Below are 21,617 nucleotides of genomic sequence, written 5' to 3'. Positions count from 1 at the left end.
ATATATTGTAATAAAAAAAGATAAATCTGTGTCTCAGAGAAGAATAAAGAGGGCTGTTCCAGAATAAGCAAATATCTGACATTATTCTTTTCAGTATTAATTATTTCCAAGGCTTCGAATTTTGACAGTGCTATTTCACAAATCCCTAGGAGGCTGCTTTACTGCTAGGCTAGAAACCTGACTGTGGAACCGAGCAGAAAAAGAAGCGAAAAATCCCCAGACAGACAAGAAATATTTCAGTCTGACTGGTGAGTATTTCTATTTCTTGCTGCTATGAATTTTCTGTATCTTGAAAAAATTGAGGGGATGTGACAGTTTCCAAAACAAATGGAAACAAGTCAATTTCAAATCTCTTGTTAAAAATCATCTGGTCTACTTGACTTCCCAAAACAACCTTCCATATTTTCAGTGAATTCAATCAAAGTTTGTATAACATGTAAGCTCATTTTTCATGCCATGATTTGCCACCTCTGTATTTCGTAACAAATTTTCTCTTCCGTATGCTTTTCTATGTGGAAGTCTTGTAACTTTTTAATTATGTCTTGTCCAACTAGCCGCACTGGCAAAAGGCAAAAGAATTCTTGTTAGATCAAGTATTCCCCTCTTTCATGTGACACAGAAATTATTACAGTTCATTAACCTTTATTATAAACTAGTCACTGGAAAAGTTACTTTGCTAGAATCCACACTATGGTTTCAGCCTATGAACCACGAAACGTCAGAATGCTAAATTACAGTAAAATACTGCTCACCTCCTTATGAACCCAAGATTAATGACACGATGCAGAAGGGAATAGCAGCGCTACCAGGAGCATAACAGGTTGTTCATGAAGAACAGGCAGCAAAACATCACAGATTACAGTGATGTAATGTACACAGATTACAGCCAGTATTACAGCCCCACTTCCTATCCCACAACCTACCCATCACTGAGACATCATATTCAACCAGCAGAGTCGCCTCCTGTCCGCATTGTTTGAGAATACTCATGGCTTCAGCATGTGTTGTTCCCAACAGTCGGATTCCATCAACACTCAGCAGCCTGTCCCCAGGTTTGATTGTGCCCTCTCTGAAGGGAGAATAAAGGAATGATCTTTGTTAGTGTAAGATAAATTGATTTGGAGATAATATCATTTTTATGCAAAGCGATTCTCTTGCACCTTCCCTGACATCCATCCCTCTTTCCTTAACATTTAACATTTACTTTGACAGTGAGAATGATCAGAGGGCGCAGTGGAAAGGAAATTGCTTTAATTGGAAAGTCAGTGACTGGAAAACAGCTTACCACACAGTGAAATAATCAAGCCACACTAAATTGCAACTAAGTATAGCTTCTGCTCAACATATGCTTTCTTTCTGCCTTATCCACACAACTCTTTTTTCATACATATATAATAAACACATCTTCCTCCAATATTTTCTTAAAAATAAACATAAGGTGCAAACACATGGGTGCCCAAACAGATTGCAAAATATGAATGCCCATTTATAGATTTTCTTTAAAAATATCTTTTCCTTGCATAATTCCATTTTTCCTTTCTTCTTACCTAGAAGTAATTCATCTCTAAATCTAAAACACTGTCTCCTAGGCATATCTCATAACCTATTCAGAATTATAACAGAAAATGAAATACTAACACTGTCAGCTCAAGAATTGTGGAGAAAAACAAGGAAACCAGGGGATGAGGGAGAGAAGAAAGTGAGGGAACAAAAGAAATGCTCTCTTGAAACATTTTCTTCTCAGTTAATGTTTCCAAGGTCAAAAATGTCAGCATAGGCTACGGACATCAATCTGCTTTAAAGAAACTGCCCTTTCAGTTTGTCTAATGGTTTAAGGTCACAAATGCCATTTTTGAAAATACAGTTTGTACATAAAAATAAAGTGAATATTCTTTCTTTATATAAATACAAAATAGTATTATATACAAATATGGCCAAAACATGATTCTGTACTCAGAAGTTTTCTAGGTAAGGTTATGTGTGACCTCACATGCAGATATGTACAAACATCATAACAGAAGAATATAATACAACACTCAAACATGTGACAGTATAACTCTGAACCCCAAGAGAAAAAGATTGTGGTGTTAGAGTATAAAAAGCATAATTAAGAGCTACATCAGCTGTCTGAAGAATGCAAAAAAAATGTGCTCTGACCTACTGCAGGAATTTATCCCAATTATTTTAGGTGCAAGATTCTAAATTGAAGTTCACACGCACCATAACGTGCTGAGCCTCTGTGGTTGCCCATTACTATTGCTGCAGTTGTTACTTTTATTACAACAATTAAAGACAAACCCATGAATTTCAAAGGACTGTATTTAAGTACATATATTTCACTCAAAATCTTAACTTCTGTCCCAAATAATTCACCTTTCTCCATTTCTCTTTTACATGAACTCCAGAGAAAGATGAATTGTACCTGTCAGCAGGCCCTCCAGGTCTGACACATGTTATTACAACAGGACGAGATTTATTTCTGTCATCGTGTGCTCCACCTAGAAAGGAAAAAGTGAGAGAAAGTACACCTTCATTTTATGCTTTTTATGAAAGCTCATTTCCAAAAGGCAAGCCTACAGCTTGCAGCATGCACCTTTACAGATGGGCTAAAAAGATAAAAAAAATGGCCAAGCCATTAATATGACCTTCCACTGAATTTTACGTTAAATAAAATCAACTTACTCTATGTATAGATGAATCTTTAAAAACATTTCTATGGAGGGATTCTTAATAAATGTTTATTTTTTCTTAGAACCTTTACTCCAAAAATGTGATCTCAGTGTGAACACTTACTGTTCTGCAATGTTTGAAGCACAGAGAAAAAAACAATCTATACCTTATGTATACTCAGAATAACGAGTGGCCACTAAGAAATTTAAGTATTAAATAAAAAAGAGGTTTTTCCTTGAAGAAAATAATCATTCATCATTGGGGTATATTAATCAATAGCTGCATCTTCTGTTCTCCAGGTCAGTGAGAATGTTTTAGTTGTACAATTCAGACTACCAGCAGGATTAATCAGATTTCATGCCTAATAGATACAAATACTATATGTAAATTTTTTTTTAAGAGCTATGATCCTCCTGCTGATTTCAGTGGTAGCAGAATCTGGTCTTACGTGACCAGTTTGTCATGTTTCCTTGGCATAGTTGATTATTTAAGGTTCTTCCATAAACAAAAATTAGAGCAGCTCATCAAAGCAATACATGAGGGTATGGAAAATGTAACACATGGATTTTTACAAACTGTAAGGCATAAATCTTGACATATTTCTGAGTGCTATAAAAACTTATCACTTTTTTTTTTAAATAAGAAAATACAGAGTTCAAATTCAACAATAACTCACCTCTTATTACAAATCCAAAAGTGTTCCCCTCTTTATGTAAAGTAACTTCCACAGTTCTAAAGATGAGACCTGATCCTTGTACAGCTAAAAGAAAAAGAATCCAAACCTTAACTGTTATTGTTTTTCTAATTATACACACACATTTACACCTTCTCCAATTTAAGATAGATATTGGGTCATACAATTGGAAAGACTCAATTACAGAACAGTCAGACTGAAGACCTGTAATTAAATAGAACTCATCCCCTTTTTGAGAGAATTTTGGGCCAGACATTTTGCAGAGTGACAATGGTTTGGAAAAAAGACATCGATGCATATAACAGGTGAGGAATTTGACTATTACTGTTTGAATTATGGTATAATTTTGCTTTTCTTATAGTTACAGAAGAGTGCTAGAAAATACGGAAATACACAGGGAGACAAAAATGACATGAAATTCTTAAGAGTACCTATCGAGCTTGTTTAGCTATGAATACATTTACTTTTGTCTCTTAGAGAGAAGACAATCAAGATTTTTGGGGTGTTTCTCTGATTTCAGGCTACTAGATTAAAATGCATAATGCGTTTTGTTATCATAAGGATTTTTTTTCTTTTTCAAAATGTAGCATGCTCCCTCAAAATTGGCAAGTTAGTAAAAAAGCTCTTTGGCTTCTAGTTGAGTCAGTATTTTCTCTGGAAGTACTAGAGAACTGGTGTACAGCTGGAGTAGGAGGTGAGAAGCTTAATGCACAGACCAATGCATTTGGGTGTGGTAATCCACTTTACAGAATTCGAAATCACTGCTGTTAAGAGGCCAGCAGACAGTCTACTATTAGCTTTTACAGGAAAAACTTCAGCAGGGTCTAAGAACTCTCTTTTCCAATGGGAAAAGGACTCTGTGCAAAATCACACACACTCACACTTCCCACCTTCCAGTCAAATACTGCAAACAGTACAAACACACATAAAATTTAAAAAAAATCAAAACCAAACCAATCCAGCTCTATAAAATATATGCTCCATGAGCGGCAGAACTAATGAAAACATGTGTCATTTAATGTTCCCGCCTGCAATAATCAGAGTTTCCCTGTCAGGATACCCAGAGGGGGCAATGGATGCCACAGGCTACCCTGCATGTGCTGCCAATCATGAAAGGCACCAGGAAGAGCAGAGCCCCCTCAGCGCTCTCTGCCTCTCTCTCTCTCTCTCTCAGGGCTCCCCTGCTCGCAACTCACTCAAGTGTTTACTTCTAGGAGATGTACTGTAATGTACTTTTTGGGGAGTTTTTCAGTCCCTATTAAAAAAGTTACTGAAGGGGACCAGGAGAACCACCCAATGAAACCACATAAATCTCATTTCCTTAGGAAAACAGGTGAAAGATGGCCCCCCAGAGCACTGCTCTGTGCTGTAGTAATTCCTGCTACAGCTTGAAGATGACAACTGTGTTACTGAGTCCATGTGGTTGTTCTCTTTTTAGTGAGAAACATTTTACTGACTAAAAAATATGAATTATGAGGAAGACAACTGCTGACTTCATTCCTATTGACAGAAAGTGGCCTTGTGTGTAGCTCATGATGAATCCACACTTCCTCATTTGTTTGGTGTGGCCTGTAACCTCCAAGGGGGGAGGTGAAACCAGCAGCTCAGCAGTGAGGAATGGCAGCAGCGTCCTTCCACTTGGGAACAGCCACTCAGGTGGCTGTCCTTGCACCCCAGCCCGCTGTGGCAAAGAACTCCTTAACCCTTACCCACAGCAAAAGGCAGACACGAGACAGGCACTGCTCACCTTCTAGTTTTAGACACTGAGGTGGCTCATGCTGAAAATAGCAGCTGGATGCTCCTGCTGTGAACACTTCAAACATGGAAGGAAGCACTAAGCAGAGTGGGATTACCAGTGCTCAGCCAAATTGAATCTGTCATTATTAAACAATTGACATTTCCCAGCTCTGAAACTATGATAGTCCTCTCTCTGAGGGAGCAAGCACGGGAACAACAGCAGAATTTCATTATGTAAGGGGCCGGGAAGGAAGTGCCAGGATTTCTCCATGACTTACTGGAAAACTTACGTGTATGACAAATGCAGTGTGTTTAGCTTGCCCACTGGTAGTTCATGGAAACAACTAGACTGCTAATTATCTCCAACTTTATTATCTATGCTTGTATGAAGAGGCTGGAAATTCCAAGGACTTAAAGAAAAAGTTACAAATGCTGCTGTAATTTAGCACGTGAAAATCCAGTCTCAGTGGACAAGAGTGGCACATATGCTAAAAGAGGATGAAAACAAAAGAAAGCCCAGTTGAATAAATGCAAAACAAATAATGCTGGTAAAACAATTACATCCGCAGCAAAGTAATGCTGAACTCAGCTGATTAATTCAGATACTGTGCTTCAGAATATGAAGTTCCTTCAGCACATGCAAACGCTAGTAGACACAGGACACTCAAAAATTTTCAACATGCTTGTCAGGAGGTCCTAAAAACAACCAAATATGTAACTAGACTAACCCCCAGCTGGTAGAAAGCAGTGGGGAAGTTCATCAGCTTCTGACCACCAAGGACAGTGATGGATTTTTTTGGATTCTATTGCACGGAAACTTTAAGGAGACAAGAGCTTCCCAGTTGGCACCTGAGATTTTTCTGGCCAAACACCAGAAAAGCACATCTTCTGCCCTCCAGTGAGCAGTATGAATGAACACACACTCTTTCAAGGGTGTGCCTGGTGCAGCCCCTCGGTGCCAGTCAGACACCTGACACTCCTTCACTTTAGGTCCCAGGTTTCCAACTCACTGTTCCTCTGGCTTCCACTTCATACCTGATAGACTTGATTCACACTGATCTTCTCCTACAGACACACTGTTACAGACACAAGCACAGACAGAGCAAAGGAGAGAGGCAAGGGAAACATTCAGTAGCACTCTGTAACTTTGATGTGAGCATAAACTCGTATTTTGAAGAAAATCCTGCTCAGTGAGAAGTCCTTGTTTCGGTCACACAATTCTTGCAAGTTCATGTATCCTCATGGCCTACCCCACTGTGTCTTTTGCTCTAGAAATGAAATTTTGCCTGAAAGTCGTGTCAGAAAAGACTGGAGAAGTCCCAAAGGATGTTCACCTGGGAGAGAGGGATGGTGTTGCAAGTGGAGAGAAAGAAGGAAAAAGCAGAGGCAGGACTAGCAAATACTCACTGGTCTCATCTCAGAAGATCTTTTGGTAAAGAGAAAGATTTGCTTGCCCTGGAATCTACTTAATCTAATTTCCAGTATTCAAAAGTGCAAAGAAGCAAACAAAAATCCCCAAAACAAAACCCAACCAAACAACCCAAACCAACCAAACAAAAAACAACCCTCACCCGCAGAAAACCACAAACCAACAAAAAGTGGAGATTGATAACTCTGCTCTGTTGTTGGTGGGATTCTGCTTCTAAAACATCTGAGAGCATCCCTCTGTAGTGCCAGTTCTTTTGCACTGCTTCAATGCTCTGTGATAAGCCACAGGAAAAAACAAAATTAAAAACAGAAAATTAAAAAACAACCACTACCAAAATGACTATCACCAACCATGCCCATCTCACTGCTGACTACGTCTGCTATTCTGCATAGGTTTTCAGTTTGCTCTGAAATTACTTACAGACTGGAGGCAGCTCATACTCCACTTCTAACACAACCCTTTCACCAACATTCTTGAGCAGGCTGATGATCTCATCATGGCGAAATTTGGTCAGGTTGATTCCATTCACAGATTTGATGTAGTCCCCTACATCCAGCTGGTCACTCCTAAGGAAAAGTATATATTCCTTTTGTGAAAGAAAGATCTGCTGGACCAACCTAAATCCTTTAAACTACTGCTTAGTGATTGTAAGAAATATTTTTTCCATTAATCTAGATTAAAACGAGTTCATATTTCTAACAGAAAGTGGCATTTTAAGATCTATCTACTCTAGCTTGTTAAATATTAAAAAACATTGTTGCATTATTCATTCCTGAGGTACAAAACCAGCTGCACAATAAATGAGTTGGATGATTTGACTGGTTTGGGCATAGGATCTGGGAAGTCATCTTCTTCATGGCCCCATCCTTGTCTCTCTCTTTGGGAAATGTCCAAAACCAATTTTTTTTTTTTTTGGACATTGGTTGCATCCACAGCTAACATAACATCAACAGGAGATGGGCCGCAGCCCAAAAGCCTAAGTTCTGCTTAGTTACTTGGGATGATTTATCTCAACCCTCATCTTTTGACTTGTCTCACTCATGGTTAACAGCTTTTTTTCTTTCCACTATAGTAGTAAGCAAGGTACCTATGACTTTAGAGTCTTTTTAATCTCAGAGCTATCTAATGAAGAGTTAAAAAAAAATTAAATTATGGCAGCACTCTCATTTGTTTTTCCATTTTGGTTTTTTTCCCCTCAGTATGTTATGCTACTTCACTCAAGTTTTTGTTCAAAGATAAAAAAATAGAGAAATAAAACATACAAAATTTAGAAAAAATCTCATGAGGATTATGACAACTTTCAAAGATCTCACTGGTATTTCTAGTTTTTATCAAAGTAGCCTTGAGCAAAAAGAAGGACCAGCTGTTGCCATTTCCCTCTGAGGTTCTCCAGTGTGACAGGCTGCCATTATAGATGCATCAGTCACATATTTTTTAGGTGACCTTTCTGATGCAGCACACATTTCTGAAACAATCACATCGTATAATGCATTTTGTAGCTTGAGATGTGGTTACCTAGCAGCGATTCCTCCTTGACGAAGGTTAGATACTCTTGGTTTCCCATCCTTGTCGATACCACCCGATACTGTGAGCCCTAGGGTGGTGCCTTCTTTTTTCATTAATTCAACTATTGTTGAGCCCTTGAATTCCTCTGTTGAAAGAAAATTATTCACATTATTAAAATTTAAGTAGTAACACAGATGTTGCCTTTCTAGTATATCACCTTTTTCCCAAGAAAATCACTTTGTGTTAATAAGAAATAACATGTACATCTGGAGGTTTTTTATGTTGCAATTCACAAGTTCTGTCCACAAGGCTCTGCATATAGATAAATCTTGAGCCATATGTTCTGTAAAAGGTTATTAAAAACTACACCAATGTGCTAGTATACTATACAGAGCCCATAAATATGAAGTCTGGGAACACTTATAACTAAAGGTACTTGTTTCACATTTTAAAAAAGCTGTCTTTTCTCATTTTCTGCTCTCTCCCCCTGACCTCTGTGTTTTATAATGCAGTTCAACTGATTAAATAGAAGGCTAAAACACACAATGATAGAACAGAACTATAATTTTAGGTTCAGACTCACTATGAGGCCACTATCAGAAGTCAGTATTAATAGAAACAATTGAACATAACAAGAATGCAGACAGAGATACATCAGATCTTAACAGTTTTATTCCTTATTCTTACATAAATATAGTTCCACTGCAACTCTCTGCAATCTCTGTGGAACAGGTATAAAGTAAGTGAAGGGCTTTCATAGTCATTAAGTGTTAATAAAATTTCCCTCACATGCTAAAACACCCTCTCTTCTGCAGTTTCGCCATTCTTGGAAAATGGTAAGTTAATTCCACAGACCTCAACAAAGGCAGGTGACATGCAACAAAAAGCCTGAAACTTTCAGAAAGAGATATCCTTATTGCACATGGGTGGACAAGGTAATCTACGTATGCATAGTTTCAGCAGGACTGCAACTCTCTGGAAAGCCACATGTCCACTGTTTCCAGTCAGGGAAGATCTAGTAAAACCACCAGCTGCCCAGGTATTCTGGAAAGATACATGAAATCCTAAAGATCCACTAAAATCCTGGAAGGATCATCCATCTCAGGACCATCCTTTTCAGTACTAATGTGCAGCTTTTAGGTGAATTGATCAGATACAAACATCATATATGCACTGCAAACAAACAGTATGTCTGCACTGCACTAGCAAGTTTGCTGTTGCAGCATGAGATGTAAAGATGAAAAGCCACCCAAAAACCAAGCAAGGTCCTTGTATATATTCAAATGTTCACCAGTAAGTGTAGAGGTAGCACTATATAAAAAGCAACAAGACTCTATCAAGGTCATTCCACATGACTGAGGAGATGATTTAATACATTTCACCTTATGATGAAGAACTGCTGCCCTGAACTGCCAAGAATTGCCAAGCCACCACCACTACCTCTGTATTTGAGGAAATGGTGGCAGACAGAGGAAATCAGTCAGAAGTGACTCCAGTCCTGGTGCACAGGCCTGCAATCGCTGGTAGTACTTCTAATAGGAATCTTTTTCTGAGGTGGCATCATCCTCTGCTCCTGTGCTCTTTCCAAGGTGGCTGACGGGCTCTTCTATCTATTCTAGCTGATGACAACCTCACTTCAGTTATTCACATTTTTACCATTATATAGCATGACTTATATGCCTGGACAAGAATTCTTCTATGCTTAGAAAGCTTCTACTACAACAAAATTCTGCAATGCATTCAGCAGCACAGGTTGGCAGAAGCAGACAATAGCATAGCTAACCGGTGCATTCTCCAACTTGGCTGACACCAAAACCACCATTTGGTACCATCTGGAAGCTGCTGAGCTTCCATAATGTTTGCTCACATCTGGCCTTTTTGACAGTTCAGAAAGAACAGATGTGATTACCTGCTTCTGAACATGTAGACATGGTGCATAGCTGTAGAGATGCTGTGGACCAAAATGCTGCTTTCAGTTTTATAAAAACCTGTAAGTATTCATAATGAATACAAGAGTTAGCCACGGTACTTACTGCAACTAAAAATACTGTACTTTTGCACCCAGGATGCAACCTCAGGTGCTCTGCCAGTGTGTGACACATGTTTATTCAGGGTTTACTCAACCATGACATCAGAAGTCAAAGAAAATTACCCTCTCTTCCCTCCTCCCAAACTGAATCCTTCCTTTTTAATTCTCAGTAGTACAATCTGGCTTTCAGGAACTATCTAAGATTTATTTTTTTAAACAAATACTTTGTCATAATGCATATACAGGACATAAAGAATGCATTGCACTGCAATGCAATGCCTAATCTTTTGCCATAGCATAATACTGTCGTGTTTTGATCTTTTACATAGGTTACATGACTCTGCAATCCAATGCTGGGCAATACTCTGCTGCCTGAAGTGCCATGTGGAACAGGTGATCCAAGCAGTATTTTAAGCAGGCTAACAATTATACAATTCCCTTCAGCTACTGGGATGGAAAAGTGATGACCAGGCTCGTTCCTTCTCACCATCTAGTATGACAAATTTCTGTTTACTTCTGCCAAACAATGACTTCTAGACACTCTTCCTTGGTAGGCAGGAGGGAGGGATGCACCAGCACTGTAAGGGAGGGGTGGTGTGAAGTGCTCATTGCACACTGACAGATAAGGTCATCTAGGCATGCACAACAGTTTCATTAGGTTCGCTGCTCTGAAGGATTTTGTAGCTTTTGTTGTACATAATCGTATCAGGAAGAAATTAAACTACCTAAGCTGGTTTTGCTTATAAGAGACTGTTATCCCTGGAAGTGCTCTGAACCAGGCCCATTCGATACCCCCATCACTCTGTTTTTCATCTTTGCTTTCTTAAATTGCACATGATTACTGTTCCTATAATGCTATATATGACATGCTTACTCATCTGTATTGCTTTGGCATTATTATTACAGACTAATCCCACTGGAGTATTACTGAAATGCCCAATATCAGAACAACCCTGGGACTTCATTTCCAATCCAACCGCATCTGTATGTGCTATTCCCCAACTAATGCAAGGTCAGTCTCTATTTCCTAGTTAAGAGAATGCTATGTTACAATTTGAGGGTAAAAAAGCAAACTACTTCATGTATCACCTCACTCATAATTCATTACTTATGCCAACCAGCAAACTCCTAATTAGTTAGAAGTCTCTGGAGTCTGTTCTTTCCTACATGTACTCCCACACTGCTAATAATATTAGCATAGCCAGCATCAGAAGGGAAAGCACAGAAGTTATTTCCATACATTTTATGAATCCACCCTGGGATTTGCCTTCCCTCAGCCTATGAAGGGTCTTGGCACTGCCTCAGGACTTCCATTGCTTCCTGCTGTTGCAGGGACAATCCCAGGTACATGCCTGTCCATGCTGCACCAGCCACCCTACACTTTCTTGGCATCCACCTACCTCTGGTATGAGGTTCAGGAATCGCGCTGAATCTTGGAGATACTTGGCAAGGGGAGCACAAATATGCACACTTGTACACACAGACAGACATGAGATGAAAAAGAAAGGTTTCTGCTCCAAAGAGCTTCCTCTAGATCTCCAGTTCTGTAAGGAGGATACACAGCAGCTGAATTCTAAAGAAAACATTACAGTGCTGCTGTTTTCTAAATTCCTGGTCTGGATGCTTCCCTCAGGCTTGCTGCTGCAATATCATGACTGCATGTGCCTGACTGGCAGCTGGGTCAGCTGGTGCATTAACACTATGATCTGCCCTGCAGCCTGGAAGACTACAGGGATACTCAATGTAGCACGAGAAAGCTTCAAAAATAAGCAGATACTCAAAAGACTGGGTAAATCTTACTGTGAGAAGATGAATACATGGAACAACTTGCAGGTAGGTAAAGACAAAGAAATACCATGATTAATTTTTCTTCAAGAATAATAGCAACATAGTATTTTATATGTGAGCAGACTTTTTGTCATTTTCTACTTTTTAGTGTATGTAAATAATATCTTTCAATGAATAAATAGCATTGAAAATAAATTCTCATGAGACTTAAGGACCTGGAATATATTCACTTCATCAAAAAGAAAAGTGAATACTAGATGACAGAAAAGATTTTTTCACAGAAAAATATTTGAAAACTGAGAGAACTCTCAGTCAAAAGTTTTATCATTTATTTTCTATATTACTACAATTTTATATCTTAGTGTACACATTAAAGTAAAACTCAAAAATATTTGCCTTCATATTCAGATATTGAAATGTGAAAATTTCATTTTAAAACCCCAAAAATGTCTAAAATCTACACAATCAGTTCAAGTGCTTGCTTCTATTCTCCACCTAGTGAATGTGTTAAGTGCAGCTGGAACAGGGCATAAATGGAACTGGACCTAAAAGTAAAAAAAAAAAAAACTGCTGTTATTGACATTTTCCTACCAAAACCACATATAATTAATAAGTAATTGGTAAGTTTGCTGAAAATATAGTGAATGCTGTCCTTGAATGGATTTTCTCTTGTATGTCAGCAGAAATTCTGCAGAGAAAACACTTTGCTTTACATCCCACTTGGCATCTCACAGCTTGGTAAGAAATCACATAAAGATAAAGTCAATTCTTAGGGAAAAGACAGCAGTTTGTTATACTGGAGACATCACATTTACTCAGTGTTTCAAGTCCTGTGATACATGTTTCAAGTCCTGTGGGTACATGTATTTCTCTTAGTGTAACAAGAGGAATGTCAAGAGATGATGAACAGTCCATTCCTTGTTGCCCTTTTCCTGACCGGCTGTCACTAACTTTTAAACATCTAAATTTCTATCAAAAACAAGCAAACAAAAGCACATCAGTGAAGAGAGTCTGAAGACATGAAGCTGGTCACAGCCTGCTCTGTGGCCTCCCGTCCAGCCTGTGGAGAGACAATCCCCAAACCAGTCCTAGTTCAGAACCCAGCAACCCCCAGTGGAAGACAAACTGGTATGAGGTGCAGCAGAGCACATCTGTACGGCACAACAGACCACAGTTACCAACAAGACTGTAAATTTAAAACACTGCCAATGCAGGCTGCCTTGGGTCAGCAGCCAAGTTAATCTGTATAAATGTACAGGTGAAATGTTGTGCCATTTTTAGTGAAAGCAAAGGAGATAGGTAAGGCTAAGATGCTTGCAAAAAACTGTCTAAAACAGATCCAGTTTATACCAACAGCTGTTCTGGTTGTGAACAGGGCATTAGATGATCTCCTTTTTACCTTTTTCTTTTTTTTTTTTTTTCAGCTATAAGAGCATCTACAAGATGACTTTGCCATTGCAAAAATATTACCTAAAAACCAAATACCTTTCACCAGTGCTTATAGACTAGAAAAAGTCTGCCTAGCATGACACAGAAAAGGAAATAAGGATATTTTATGATCCATCACAAGCAGTGATATCCAGGACATGATCACTTAACTCACTGAAAACACCAGGCCTGCACAACACAGCAGCAAAGTTCACACCTGGGTTCATTGGTTGCCTGTCTAAAATGAGCTTAGCTCTTGTGCTATTTGGTTTTGGGTACATTTTTCATATTCACAGAATCCTTGGCAGCCAACACTCCCTAAATCCCAGTTGAGACATTCAGCAAAGGTGGTCTTCAATTTAACCACAAATGTAAGCCTCATATTTGAAATTCTGTTTCTAACAAAAGTACCAGAATTTAATATAAATATCCCAAGCCTGAAATCAAATAACCACCAGAAAGCCAGATGCAGGCAAAAAAAGGCTCTTAATTCTTAATTAAAGAACCTCACCAATTTCTTAGCAGAGGAGTATTGGAAGAAACACCTGATATATGACACAGTTATCAATGCACACTACAGTAACTTCAGTAATTACATTTCAGGAGTGAACAATGACTGGAGTAAACCATTATTACCTTCCCAGGGCTTAACATTTGCATTCCACAGCCTACAGTGCAGTCCTAGTGCTTCTGGGACTGGCAGCAGCACGGCCGTGCTACCAAGGGCACATGCTCAAGGTAGAACATCCTGCTTGTGTCTGAATCCACTCCTTGTAGACAGGAGCAGTACAGAACATTTGCAGAAAATTAAAAAAAAGTGTGGCATGGTGTAAAATCAGTTTTCACATTAAAGCAGCCTCACACAGAAAAGAGAAGAATGACCTCTGTAAAGTCAACTTACAAGGGATGGCTTCACATGAGGATGCAGACAAAGGCTGCTTTGAACTTAGAGGGAAAAGTGTAAGAGGCAGAGAGGTTTCTCCAGGCAAACTGTGGCAGATATGCACAGATATAAAACAGGAGATGGATGGCCACATGTCTAGATGCTTTTTCAAGCCAGACAAGTGCTGGTGAGGGAACAACAGGCTTTTGGGTCCTCTGGACAGTCCTGCTGGCAAAAATTCCACAATGAAAGAGGTTTTGAGCATGTTTTTTTGTTTTGTTCTCTTGTATTGAATTGTACAATAATGCCAGAAAACAAACCAAGAATAGATGTTAATACTCCACATCCTCCCAAATATACCAAGTACTATCAGCCTAAAATTATTCACGACATTGACAGATACTGTGCAAAGAGATCAACTTGAGTTATCTCAATACAGATGATGGCATCTGATTCTTCTAAGAGCTGAGGCTATTACGAATTTTTGTCAGTGAACACTTCTGAATTCTTTTTCTGTACTTTTTTTTGCTCTACATCAAGGACTGGAAATATCAGGCTAAACACAATCATTCTCTATTTATAATCCCTGAGCAGAGAAATTCAATTAGAGGAAAAATTATTTAAAAAATTATAAACCATTAAAACATTTGGCTTCAGTAAATTTGAATACTTTAATATATTACTGTAAGAATATCCAGATTTAGTTAAATCACAACAACAAAACCTTTTCTTTTCTTGTATTATTACCTACAAAAAAGATACTTTTATCCCTGACATGCCACCTTGCAGCATTGCAAACTACAAACTTGCTCAGTGATGTACTCAGTGAAAGCACGTTTATTCCTTAAGCTAGCTGGGAAGTTCTAGTGTTTTAATCGATGGCTTTTTTTGAGAGCATATCTACACTATGCATTGATCACTACCCGCATGCTTGAAAATTTGCAACCATCAACTTCCTTATCTTCAGATGAGGACCAGTTCCACCTTGAGGCACTTGCCTTAATAACGTTCAAGCATTTTTTTGCTTCCTCACTATCTATGATGGCAGTCAAATTCCTGAACATCTGTTGGGTCCAGAGCAGCTCACTAAACTGTCAAGGTGGAGCTTTCTGAAGCAAAGACATTGGAAGGTAAAAACAAGCACAGTGATGAATGACCTGATGGTCTCAACCTTCACCTTTTCAGCAGACATGGCAGGGCTTTCCAGAGCTCGAACTTCCTTCCTCCCACACCATATCACTGTTGGCTTCTGTGGAGTATAAGTAGTAGAAGGTACTTTGGAGCTGAAAGTTATACCCTTAGTTATCTCAAATTTGTACCTCCCACATGAAACAAGTACCTCCTTTTGAAAATTTTGATCATGCGATAAGCAACAGAATCTTAAACTCAAGAATGACTTGTGCATTGGAAGTGCTACCCTGAACTCCTCTGCATGTCTCTGTTGACACCATTGATGAAGAGAGGACTGAGCTCCATGACATTAGTCTTTTCTACGTTTCTGTCTGAATGGGATAAAGGCTTCATTAACCCTCCTCCTTCGCTAGTAGAAATTGTACTGTGCAGAACAGCACAGAACTTTGACACTAATTTAGATTTATAAAACTTCTTCCCATAATTCTGATTAATTCACCTCCAACTTCCTCTTAATTTCTTTTTAACAGGAAATTAACACCAAGAGAACTCTTGATAATTTGTGTTGCTTTGCACTGATGTGTCACTACTTACAAAAACACAGCCTGACTGTAGCAGTTTCTCTGCTTTCTACAGTTACCAAAAGGGATCAGGCAGGATTGATTACAGGATTGATTGCATTTGTACATTTCAAGGCAGGAAGGAACCACTGAAAACAATTCTCTTGCTCATCTCCTGAGCAACACAAGCAGAGAAACTTGATATGGCAGTATCTCCACCTACAGATCACCTTTTAGAAAGACATCCAGGCTTTGAAAGCATCACATGATGGAAAATCTGCTACATGTGTAGGCAATGTCTATCTGAACTGGGAGTAGACAAGCCTTCAAGACCAAGATCTCATCGTAGCACCACTATTACACTCAGGATGTCCCTGCAGATACAGAACTGTAACCTCTGATCAAATCACTTCTTAGTCTTCTTTCCCTTTTAGATTAAGAACTGTCTGAACTGCTTAGGTTTATATTTAAGACATCTTTTGCAACAATGTTTTAACATCCTACAGCTACAGGTAAATTTTAGCAATAGTGTCAGTAAATCACATTTCTCCATTTGAGCTCTCATTTATTTTTCCTACCATACCTTGCACTGCCTGTCATGATCTACAGTTGCTATATAATTTAACACTTTAGTTAACACAAGACAGCGGTTTTCCCTTTTTATGACATGGAGCTCCAATCACTAGTGTCATGGCAAAACCGAAGCAGCAAGGATTAGAAAAGGATATAGTAATGATGTCACTCCTTTTCAGATAAACTATTCAAATAGCAGGTAGTGAATTTTCAAATATTTGAAATTGGGAGGAATGGGCCTGCAGAACTTTTCCTAGTGCTTGGATTAAGGAACAGATATTTAAGTTTTTAGGGGTCATATATGTCTTTGTTCGTAGAACAGATATAGCTGAATGATACGCACACCCTATCTTTCGCCTTGGTAGTACTGAGGGAGACTCAGCACGACGAAAGGGTTTATTGAAGTCGCTGTGTAGAAGATTAGGCTATCCTTGAAAAGATGAGACACGGATGAGAAAAATGAGAAATATGGAAAACGGGAGTGAATGCTTCCTACACATTTTACCTTTTGTCCTTTGTGCTCAGTGACCACTGATATCTTTATGGTTTGCTTACTCTTCACCTCTGTGGAAAACCCCAACCCAGAAATGCTGACCTCTGGAAGACGGTAGTCCAAAAACAGGCTGAATGAATACATCACTACAAATGGCTGAAAAAGTGATCTGTCAATGACTCATTCTTTTTGTATACTTCAATCTGATATAAAAGTGAAGTTCCAAGGATGGCTTAAGGGGTGATTGAATATGCAACCTGACAAATAGGATACACCGGTATTTTACTAGGTTTCTATAGTAAAAGAAAAAAAGGTGCCTGTCACAAAAGGATCATTAACTTACTCAATATTCAAGATGAAGAAAAAATACAGTTAGAGCGGTTAAAGAACTGCAAATAAGCTACTGGCTTATATTAAAATTTACCAAAGCACAGACATAGTGATGATTTTAGCTATCAATAAACATTTAAAATTCACGAGAATTTACTATTCCTGTAAAATAAGAGTTGCCAACATGGCGGGGGGGGGGGAAGGGAAAAAAAGAAAAGGAATAATTCAGGCATTTCCTGGCTGCTAACCTGTGCTCTGGAACTCTCTAATCAATCTCTGTACTTATTCCCTGAAGTTTAATGTATGCATAATGAACTAATGGCAAAGAGGAATGAAGAAAGATGCCTTCATTTGCATGAACTAGCTTATTAGACAGTCAAGCTCGCTGAACAAATCACTGCAGCGAAACAGCAAAATACCTAGCTGCAAGAATCTGCCTATGTGATTTCTTTTTTCATCTAAGTTGTCACCATATCCCATTGAATTAGCACAGAAACTGAGATGGCATCATATTAGCACGTAGTGACATTGCACATATTAGCCCATGAGACAATAGGAACATTTCACATCTTCAGGTCACTTCAAGAAGGTGTTTGTAGGTCTTTGCAAAAATCTAAATGTGATATCAACATAAGAGGCTTACACTATCCCAGAGCAGCCTCATTATTATATGTGACAGGAAAAAAAGACTTTGCTCTGTCAAACTCCAAAATATGACGTAAGTTTCACAGTAAAGTTTTTGGCTTTTCTTTCAACATTTATTCTTATCCTTCCAGAAACTTCTGGTGAAAAGGAACAAAGATTACACCTACCCTCCTCTCCAAAAACATTAAGACATATTAACTGTATATTCTGGTTCACCTCTACTTCAAAAACACATCTTGTCTGTTGGGTCTATTGTGAAGTCCTTCTCCTCTTTCGGAGACCAAGAGGTTAAAACAGACAGGAAAATGTTTATATGAGTTGAAGAAATAGCTATAATCTTCCAGTAGAATGAAACAGATAAAGATTCAGCTAAACAGTACTACCTGGAGGCTTTGATGACATCTTTCATTCCAAGCACAGTGCAATGTACAGAATCTCAACAAAGACGCAAATGGAGAAACTGCTAACACAACTCAAAACACACTTGTTGAAAAAATACTTATTTTAAAGTAAGACTGTCTGTGAAAACGAGCTGTCACTTAATAAAGGCTGTTCTTAAACAGAAGGAAACTGCAGCATGTGAGCACTTCTTCAGGTTGCTGACTCCATGCAAACAATTCACAAGATGTGTTTGTCTCTCTTTTTTTCTCCTCTGCTGTTAAAGGATATACTGCCAGCATTTTAAAAGGAAGTATTTAAATTTAGAATTATTTTAAGTTTACAAAAATCAGTTAAGGAACCTACCAGGCCTTTCTCAATACAGAGGCTTCAGAGCAGAGATCTTCTGCTACCTTTTACAGTAAAATTTGTTAACCAGAACTAGAGGAAAAGTTATGGAAAAACTGTATTTTAATATTTCATATGGTTCCAGGTTGCTGTAAAACTTCTCTAAGTTACACAAACAAGTGCATTCTGAAACTTTTTTCTTCTCCAGATAAAATATGTGGTGTTTTTGAAATAAAACAAACTTCTGCTCCCTGTGGTCTTACCAAATGTCAGTAAAAGAGTCTTTGCTCCAGTTTTTCTTTCCCTTCTTGATTTACCAAAGGCTGTAACAGGTCTGTACATTCGTATTTTCCTCAGTGAAGACCCACAGCTTATGATGGAGATAGAGATACAAGCCTAATGTTAGCTGCTACAATCTCGTAAGACTGTTTGGTACAGATTTGAGTTTATAATACTTAATTTTAAGTATACATGAATTAGAAAAATACAAGATGATGCCCTGACATCATCTGATTCCCATGTTTTGACTACTGGTCACTGATATTTTTGTAGGGTAGTAGATATATTAAAATATGCAGCGGATCAGCATATAAAATGTTCTAGTGTCTACTCCAATTTTGTACATAGGGAAAACTGGGACTATAAAATGTATTTACAACTTGTCAAAAATACTCTGATTTTCCCAATACCCTTAACTCAGTCCATGAAAAGCATATCTTACCATACATTATAATCATATCCAGCTATCATCCTCACTGGCTAGCACTTAAGCTAGACTGACAAAACAGCTTTCCTATTATTTTCTGTGGTGTGTGATTAAGCATGTCAAGCTTAAGCACTATATGCTCTCTGTTGCACCACTACCTTTTGTTAGTGGCTAAGGAAAAAGCTCTTGGCTTTTAGTGGCCTCATAGCAGTTACGTACCGTCCTTATCATAAAACTGCAGAAGTTCCTTACTAGGTATCTGGGTTTGTAGCTACAAGTTTGTAATGACTTTAAAACATATTTGTTAAACTTTCAATTCCAGAACTAAATCTGAAATCTTTCTGAAAGAGCACACTTTTATTCCCATGTGAATATGTTAAATACAAGTTATTTAGAAATTACTAATTGTACGGAAGCATTTTCATTCTTGATAGATTTGGTCCATTTTGTTTCAGACTTGGTATAATGGCATGATTTCCCTGTATGACCTCTATCAATTTTTACTTCTCACTTTCCTTTACAGAAGCAATATTTTGGGGTTCAATAGTCACACTGTGTTACCAGCTATGATCACTCATTGTTCGGCAGTGATATCTAAAATTCAGCTCTAACCCGTGACTCATTTTTCTATGACATTGGGTCTTTAGTATCTCAAAGGTCAATCCTCATTTTCTGTATCATTTATCCAACAAGTATTCAGGGTCACAATGTCATCTAATATGGGAAGAAGATCTTGGCAGAACCGTGTCTCACAGTTAACTACTAAGCTGGGCTCGTTTTGCTTCACCAATAAAATCAATTAGCATTAAAGACTGGCATTTGTTCCTGCTTGGATTGATATTCACAGTGTCCTTCTACCAATGTTTTCTGTGAATAAGAGCAATGAAATCTCCTGATTTTGGCCTTGTTGCTATTTTCCCCCATTAAAATACTCCTTGTTTTGCTTTCTTGTACTCTTTTCAGGTTGGTAATAAGGGAGACTTTACTGAAGAGCAGTCTTTATGTGTCTAAGCACATAACATTAGTAGATTCTCCAAACCACACAGACAGACAGACAGACAGACATCTGCAATTTGGACAAGGACAATAAATCAAAAAAGATAAATATCTGCATTCTCCTAGCCTGCGTATCACCTATGAAGTTAAAAAAGTACCTTATTCTACCAATGTAAGAGATGTGAATGGATGTGTGCACCTCTACATAAAATCCCCAACACATGCACAGTAAATTAATTATGAAATTAAAATTGCCAGAAAGTTATTTGGGAGCCCTCCCAGGTGATCAAACCTCTCACTGGCCAGAATAATTAATACAAACCACGAATATATAAAGAAGACAGTTTAACACAGCAGTACTTAGTACACCTTTGTACTAGTGAAGTAGTAACTGTCACTCAGATGCTTTATCTCCTTCTTTTGACACAATTCCCCAAGATTATTAGTAACAAAAAAGAGGGCAGAAAAGTCATGGCAGAGTTTTCACAACAGTTAAAGAAAAATGCCTGGGAGCAAAGACCCCCAAAGCACAAGCTGATTAACAAAGGGAAGATTAAATGGTAATTTCATAGTGAAGCGACTAAAAAGGATGAAGCGAATTTTGATGGAAAACAACTCTTCCTTACAATTGAGGTGAAGTTAAAGCTGCGCATACTCAAACTAAAAATAAATGCAGAGAGTCTAACCACAAAAGGTTGTGATGGGCTTTGTATCACTGGCAACCATAAATTGAATATCCTTCTAAAATATAATTCAAATAAAAGTTGAGATACAAATAAATTCCAGGAAGTTGTATGTTTAGTTTAGACAGTCACAAATACCTCTTTTGGTCCCATAAATTCACAATAAATACATCGAAACTTGAACAGACAAGCTCTTTGTTCTACCACTGCACTTTTAAATAGCAAGGAAACAAAAGCTAGTTTGCACTGATGCTATGATAAACTTCTGGTCTACCAGATCCTACACAAACCAAACCACTTGTTTTACTCTACTGCCACTACGAGGCATGCCATCATATCTCTGTCTGCCCCACGTACCACAGATGTGGTGAGGAAGGCACATGAGCACCAGAATCTCTTTTCCTCTTTTGATTGTAAGAAATGAATAGAAAGCATGAAAATGCTATAAAGCAAACAAGCAAAGAAACAACCTTTTCTCCATCCATACAAAATACTTTGAGTCATTTCATATTGGCAAAATGGACATACAATTTTATAACAACAACAAAAAAATTTAAGATTTTTATGTATAAGTCAAGGTGTAGAGTGAGAATGAGTAGCTTTGAACCAC

General features: G+C 38.1%; 1 protein-coding gene across 12 annotated transcripts in view; it reads right to left on the bottom strand.

Moving 5' to 3' along the window:
• Positions 1-21,617, bottom strand: part of GRIP1 (glutamate receptor interacting protein 1) — a 331,823-nt gene that overhangs the window by 76,300 nt on the left and 233,906 nt on the right. For 11 of the 12 annotated variants that reach the window (XM_048302708.1, XM_048302713.1, XM_048302715.1 and 8 more), the window contains 5 exons: positions 8,046-8,181; positions 6,951-7,096; positions 3,347-3,430; positions 2,423-2,498; positions 924-1,069 (listed from right to left, as the gene is read on the bottom strand). In XM_048302708.1, the coding sequence (XP_048158665.1) occupies positions 924-1,069; positions 2,423-2,498; positions 3,347-3,430; positions 6,951-7,096; positions 8,046-8,181 (588 nt within the window). Of the gene's footprint in view, positions 1-923; positions 1,070-2,422; positions 2,499-3,346; positions 3,431-6,950; positions 7,097-8,045; positions 8,182-9,945; positions 9,983-21,617 lie in introns of those variants that run through there. The other variant, XM_048302714.1, reaches the window with a different exon arrangement.

This window comes from Corvus hawaiiensis, chromosome 4, assembly GCF_020740725.1.
Source record: "Corvus hawaiiensis isolate bCorHaw1 chromosome 4, bCorHaw1.pri.cur, whole genome shotgun sequence".
In the NCBI taxonomy this organism is placed as follows: domain Eukaryota; kingdom Metazoa; phylum Chordata; class Aves; order Passeriformes; family Corvidae; genus Corvus; species Corvus hawaiiensis.
The sequence above is the reverse complement of the archived record's forward strand: the minus strand, read 5'-3'. Positions and strand labels throughout refer to the sequence as shown.